The sequence below is a fragment of the Babylonia areolata genome, chromosome 29 (assembly GCF_041734735.1).
Source record: "Babylonia areolata isolate BAREFJ2019XMU chromosome 29, ASM4173473v1, whole genome shotgun sequence".
NCBI lineage: Eukaryota > Metazoa > Mollusca > Gastropoda > Neogastropoda > Buccinidae > Babylonia > Babylonia areolata.
In genome coordinates, this window is record NC_134904.1 from 616100 (window position 1) to 623599 (window position 7500).

General features: G+C 48.9%; 1 protein-coding gene across 1 annotated transcript in view; it reads left to right on the top strand.

Annotated features, from left to right (window-relative positions):
• The window catches only part of LOC143274681 (NAD(+) hydrolase SARM1-like), an 82647-nt gene that overhangs the window by 26610 nt on the left and 48537 nt on the right, over positions 1 to 7500 (top strand). The window contains exon 6 of the mRNA XM_076578563.1: positions 3427 to 3663. Coding sequence (XP_076434678.1) covers positions 3427 to 3663 — 237 coding nt within the window. The remainder of the gene's footprint in view (positions 1 to 3426; positions 3664 to 7500) is intronic.

The following is a 7500-nucleotide window of genomic DNA, read 5'->3' on the forward strand; positions in this document are numbered from 1 at the left end:
GCCTTGCTGCCTCGCTTTGCCTTGCCGTGCCTCACTTTGCCTTGCCGTGCCTCACTTTGCCTTGCCGTGCCTCGCTTTGCCTTGCTGCCTCGCTTTGCCTTGCCGTGCCTCACTTTGCCTTGCCGTGCCTCACTTTGCCTTGCTGTGCCTCGCTTTGCCTCACTTTGCCTTGCTGTGCCTCACTTTGCCTTGCCGTGCCTCACATTGCCTTGCTGTGCCTCACTTTGCCTTGCCCTGCCTCACATTGCCTTGCCGTGCCTCACATTACCTCACTTTGCCTTGCCGTGCCTCACATTACCTCACTTTGCCTTGCTGTGCCTCACTTTGCCTCACTTTGCCTTGCTGTGCCTCACTTTGCCTCACTTTGCCTTGCCGTGCCTCACTTTGCCTTGGCGTGCCTCACTTTGCCTTGCCGTGCCCTTGCCGTGCCTCGCTTTGCCTTGTTGTGCCTCACTTTGCCTTGCTGTGCCTCACTTTGCCTCACTTTGCCTCATTTTGCCTCACTTTGCCTTGCTGTGCCTCACTTTGCCTCACTTTGCCTCATTTTGCCTCACTTTGCCTTGCCGTGCCTCACTTTGCCTTGCTGTGCCTCACTTTGCCTTGCTGTGCCTCACTTTGCCTTGCCGTGCCCTTGCCGTGCCTCGCTTTGCCTTGTTGTGTCTCACTTTGCCTTGCCGTGCCTCACTTTGCCTTGCTGTGCCTCACTTTGCCTTGCTGTGCCTCACTTTGCCTTGCCGTGCCCTTGCCATGCCTCGCTTTGCCTTGTTGTGTCTCACTTTGCCTTGCTGTGCCTCACTTTGCCTTGCTGTGCCTCACTTTGCCTTGCCGTGCCCTTGCCGTGCCTCGCTTTGCCTTGTTGTGTCTCACTTTGCCTTGCCGTGCCTCACTTTGCCTTGCTGTGCCTCACTTTGCCTCGCTTTGCCTTGCTGTGCCTCACTTTGCCTTGCTGTGCCTCACTTTGCCTCACTTTGCCTTGCTGTGCCTCACTTTGCCTTGCCGTGCCCTTGCCGTGCCTCGCTTTGCCTTGTTGTGTCTCACTTTGCCTTGCCGTGCCTCACTTTGCCTTGCTGTGCCTCACTTTGCCTTGCTGTGCCTCACTTTGCCTTGCCGTGCCCTTGCCGTGCCTCGCTTTGCCTTGTTGTGTCTCACTTTGCCTTGCCGTGCCTCACTTTGCCTTGCTGTGCCTCACTTTGCCTCGCTTTGCCTTGCTGTGCCTCACTTTGCCTTGCTGTGCCTCACTTTGCCTCGCTTTGCCTTGCTGTGCCTCACTTTGCCTTGCCGTGCCTCACTTTGCCTTGCTGTGCCTCACTTTGCCTCGCTTTGCCTTGCTGTGCCTCACTTTGCCTTGCTGTGCCTCACTTTGCCTTGCTGTGCCTCACTTTGCCTCACTTTGCCTTGCTGTGCCTCACTTTGCCTCACTTTGCCTTGCTGTGCCTCACTTTGCCTTGCTGTGCCTCACTTTGCCTCACTTTGCCTTGCCGTGCCTCACTTTGCCTCACTTTGCCTTGCTGTGCCTCACTGTGCCTTGCCGTGCCTCACTTTGCCTTGCTGTGCCTCACTGTGCCTCACTTTGCCTTGCTGTGCCTCACTGTGCCTCGCTTTGCCTTGCCTTTTCTTTCCTTCCCTAATCTCAGGGGGTCTCAGACTACACTCTGAGCACATCGGTCTTGTTACGTCAAGTTTTAGTCATCTGTATGACGGGTGCAATAGCTGAATGGTTAAAGCGTTGGACTTTCAGTCTGAGGGTCCTGGGTTTGAATCACGGTGATGGCGCCTGGTGGGTAAAGGGTGGAGATTTTTACGATCTCCCAGGTCAACATTGTGCAGACCTGCCAGTGCCTGAACCCCCTTCGTGTGTATACGCAAGCAGATGATCAAATACGCACGTTAAAGATCCTGTAATCCATGTCAGCGTTTGGTGGGTTATGGAAACAAGAACATACCCAGCATGCACACCCCCGAAAGTGGAGTATGGCTGCCTACATGGCGGGTTAAAAACGGTCATTCATGTAAAAGCCCACTGGCGTATATACGAGTGAACGTGGGAGTTGCAGCCCACGAACACAGAAGAAGAAGTCATCTGTATCTATTGCATTTATTCACTGTCAGGAGTATATTTCAGGCAGATATAAGCGTTGGTAAGAATGTTATCTTCACTCACATCCCATTTGTCAGTCTGTGACGCTGGCCATTTCATCACGGCGGCTGGTAAAACTGTTGTCTTTGTATCCCAGACTTCGCCACACTCACTGTCTCTTTCGGAGCCTTGCTGTTGTGGGGCTGATCTGCCTTCTCTAGACGATATATTATAAGCGGCTACTCAAAAAAGCAAAATCAATCAGCCAGGACGAATCACATCCAGCTTTTGGGATTTTCGAGATGCTCCCCTCTGGTCGGTGGTACAGAGGTATAAGGACGAAAACCAGTCGCTTCGCCAATAGCTTTTTCCCCAGAGCAGTCAATGCCCTGTCTCTTGAACAAATCCAGTGTGATAAATAGAATTGCACAATCAACAACCACTTACCTGAAGATCTAGTCATCAGCCCCATCCACATGTAATATGCAGCTTTTGTTCAAACGTGTGTGTGTGTGTGTGTGTGTGTGTGTGATACAGAGAGTTTGTGTGTGTGTGTGTGAGTGTGCGCATGTGCGCGCGTGTGTGTGCGTGTGCAGTGCATGCATGTGTGAGTATGCACAAGTTTTTATATTGATATACACTTGTATGTATCCTAATTTCTACTGTATCTGTGTTTGTGTATGATTTTTGATTTATGTTCATACCTTGTTATGTACTATCCCCCTCCCCCCCCAATATTCCTTGTGACCCCGGTACACTTGGTAATAAAGACATATTCCATTCTATTCTATTCTATCCCATGACCACCAGAAATGGAGACAGCTGGTGATGTATTCAGCAGGGCAGTACCCCCATGACCAAACCAGGTGATATGACCAGTGTCAGTGCCATGGACTATTTTTTTGTCTGTTGCCCCATTATCTGCACCATTTCACAAACACACACACACACACACACACACACACACACACATAAACACACACACACACACATAAACACACACACACACACACACACATAAACACACACACACACACACACACACACACATAAACACCCACACACAAACACATAAACACACACACACATAAAATACACACATAAAACACACACACACAGAAACAAACACACACACACACACACACATAAACACACACACACACACACACACACACACACACCATCTCACACACGCACACCATCACACCCACACATCCCCACAACCACACCCACACACTAACCATCCCAGTCTAACAGTAGTAACTCTCTTCTGACCGAGATACTGATACTGATATTGACTGAGACAATAAGGTGATTCTCTTTCTGTGTCTGTGTGTGTGTGTCTCCAGGAACTGGAGGCGTCAGTGGTGAAGTCCGGCACCCTGGACCTGGTGCTGCCCTTCATCAGCTCCACCCGGCCCTCCATCTTTGCCCAGAGCGACGTCACCCACAAGCAGGGCCGCGACAAGATCTGGCTCAAGCACCTCATCTCCCTCCTCTTCAGCCGCAGACCCGAACCCCAGGCCCTCGCCGCCTTCCACTTCGCCATGGAGGCCATCATCAAGGCCGAGCAGGGCCGCCAGGATGTGAGTTGGATGGTTTTTTGGTTTTTCGTTTGGTTTGGTTTGGTTTTTTGTTGTTTTTGTTTGTTTCTATGTCTACTCCTTCTTGCTTCTCTGTATGAACGAACGAGAAAGAGTTCTCTGTATGAACGAACGAGAAAGAACGAACGAGAAAGAGTTCTCTGTATGAACGAACGAGAAAGAACGAACGAGAAAGAGTTCTCTGTATGAACGAACAAGAAAGAACGAACGAGAAAGAGTTCTCTGTATGAACGAACGAGAAAGAACGAACGAGAAAGAGTTCTCTGTATGAACGAACGAGAAAGAGTTCTCTGTATGAACGAACGAGAAAGAACGAACGAGAAAGAGTTCTCTGTATGAACGAACGAGAAAGAGTTCTCTGTATGAACAAACGAGAAAGAACGAACGAGAAAGAGTTTGTTTTTGTTTGTAATTTGTTTCGTTTCTTCATCGTCTTCTTCTTTTTTTTTTTTTTTACTATACGAAGGAGAAGAAAAAGTTTGATCTTTTTTTGTTTCCTCTTCTTCTTCTCTACACAAAAGAGGAGTTTGTCTTATTTGTTTTGTTTCATTTCTTCTTTTTCTTTTTCTCCTCTTTACGAACAACAAGAAGAAGGAGTTTCATTCGTTTTGCTTCTTCTTCTTCTTCTCCTCTTTACGAACAAGAAGAAGAAGTTTGTTTTGTTTGATTTTAATTCCCTCCCACTTATATACGTACAGCATCATGGCAGAATTAGTAAGGCATTGGGCTTGTGTGATTGTGCGATCACTAGTAGTGGGAAAGACCCTTTTCTCCTGATTCCCCCTCACTTCAGCTGTACATGATGGGTACTGGACTATGGTTGGGGACGGTTAAACATGGCACAGAGAGAGGATTGAATGGTAGACATTGCACCTGTCTCTCTCTCTCTCTCTCTCTCTCTCTCCCCCCCTCACACACACACACACACACACACACACAAACGTGCACACACACACACACACACACACATGCACACATCCACACAAACAACCCCGCCCCTCCCCATACAGGTGTGTGTATATTAGTGCATGAGAGTGAGAACTCTTTATTTGGTATATTATACAGACTTCGTCTGTTACTGTTGTGGAAAAAAAAAAGGAAAAAGGAAAAGAAAAAAACAGAAAGATAAAAAAAGTAGGACAGATATTCATTTCCCAAAATGAAACATCAAGATATGAAAATAGGGTACTTTTGATAATGGCAGCTTGAAAAGAATGCCAGACTCTGGAAATAGAAAGGACTCTCCAAGACAGACCGGATAAACCAAAGTATAAAACTGAATGGAGGTCATTTTCCTGCGGCTGTCAGTTTTGGAATGAGAGACGTGAATAAGATATGGGCATTGTGGGACTGACAGTGATTTTTGTTTTGAAATGAGTGTGAATGTTTAGGCATTATTTGATGGTTGATTTCAAGACTATAACCTTAATAGAGACTCTGCCCCTTATCTCAGCTTAATGTACAAACACGCATGCATGCGCACATAGGTTCATGCCCATGCACTTGCACACACACACATACACACACACACACACAAGGCACACAGGCACAGACACATGCACACATTTATGCACATGCACATACTTCCATGTGTGTGTACATGCAGGAATTACTGCGTGCATGATATTGCATATGCACACACATGAATATACCTATATACATTCAGACATACACACACTCATGTATGCATCTGCACCTAGCCCAACATGCATAAACATGCATGTACCCGTGTGCTCACTTGTGCAAGTGCACGTGTGCACGCACACACACTCATATGCACACAATCATGTCTTCATCATTGTTATATATGACATATCACTTCAAAGTGAAAGACATTAAGTTTGAACACACACACACACAGTGGCAAACACACAAGCACACTCACAAGCACACACACGTACACACACAGACACAGACGCACACACACACACACACACACGTACACAAACACACACACAGAGACACACACACAGACACACACACACACACACACACACACACACACACACACACACACACACACACACACACACACACACATGCAATGTTGGCACAGTCCAAAAGAAGCACACCGTAAGGCCAGAACCACTGGCTGTCTGTCGTTACTGAGGTCTTTGTGTGTGTGGAGTCAGTGATCTCTGGTGCTGAGGTCTTTGTGTGTGTGGAGTCAGTGATCTCTGGTGCTGAGGTCTTTGTGTGTGTGGAGTCAGTGATCTCTGGTGCTGAGGTCTTTGTGTGTGTGGAGTCAGTGATCTCTGGTGCTGAGGTCTTTGTGTGTGTGGAGTCAGTGATCTCTGGTGCTGAGGTCTTTGTGTGTGTGGAGTCCGTGATCTCTGGTGCTGGATAATCCGTCATAAGGGTTTGATCGGTCACAACTCACACACACACACACACATGCACACACACACCTACATGCATACACACATGCACACACAAAAGCATGCACACATGCTCTCTCTCTCCCCTCTCTCTCCCCTCTCTCTTTCTCTCCCTCTCTGTCTCTCTCTTTCATTCTGTCCCTCTCTCCCCCTCTCTCTCTTTCTCTCCCCTCTCTCTTTTTCTCTGTCTCGCTCTCCCACCTCTCTCTCTTTCTCTCTCCCCCATTCTCTCTCTCTCTCCTCACCCCCCCCCCCCTCTCTCTTTCTATCCCCGCCTCTCTCTCTTTCTCTCTCTCCCTCCCCCCTCTCTCTCTCCCTCTCTCTCACACACACTGACACACAGCAGTGTGTAAGGGGAAACGACTAGTGTCATCATTGAGGTCTTTGTGTGGAGTCCATTGCCCTGTGATAGTGGAGGTCTGTGTGGAGTCCATTGCCCTGTGATAGTGGAGGTCTTTGTGTGGAGTCCAGTGCCCTGTGATAGTGGAGGTCTTTGTGTGGAGTCCAGTGCCCTGTGATAGTGGAGGCCTTTGTGTGGAGTCCAGTGCCCTGTGATAGTGGAGGTCTTTGTGTGGAGTCCAGTGCCCTGCGATAGTGGAGGTCTTTGTGTGGAGTCCAGTGCCCTGTGATAGTGGAGGTCTTTGTGTGGAGTCCAGTGCCCTGTGATAGTGGAGGTCTTTGTGTGGAGTCCAGTGCCCTGTGATAGTGGAGGTCTTTGTGTGGAGTCCAGTGCCCTGTGATAGTGGAGGTCTTTGTGTGGAGTCCAGTGCCCTGTGATAGTGGAGGTCTTTGTGTGGAGTCCAGTGCCCTGTGATAGTGGAGGTCTTTGTGTGGAGTCCAGTGCCCTGTGATAGTGGAGGTCTTTGTGTGGAGTCCAGTGCCCTGTGATAGTGGAGGTCTTTGTGTGGAGTCCAGTGCCCTGTGATAGTGGAGGTCTTTGTGTGGAGTCCAGTGCCCTGTGATAGTGGAGGTCTTTGTGTGGAGTCCAGTGCCCTGTGATAGTGGAGGTCTTTGTGTGGAGTCCAGTGCCCTAGATAGTGGAGGTCTTTGTGTGGAGTCCATTGCCCTGTGATAGTGGAGGTCTTTGTGTGGAGTCCAGTGCCCTGTGATAGTGGAGGTCTTTGTGTGGAGTCCAGTGCCCTGCGATAGTGGAGGTCTTTGTGTGGAGTCCATTGCCCTGTGATAGTGGAGGTCTTTGTGTGGAGTCCAGTGCCCTGTGATAGTGGAGGTCTTTGTGTGGAGTCCAGTGCCCTGTGATAGTGGAGGTCTTTGTGTGGAGTCCATTGCCCTGTGATAGTGGAGGTCTTTGTGTGGAGTCCATTGCCCTGTGATAGTGGAGGTCTTTGTGTGGAGTCCATTGCCCTGTGATAGTGGAGGTCTTTGTGTGGAGTCCATTGCCCTGTGATAGTGGAGGTCTTTGTGTGGAGTCCAGTGCCCTGTG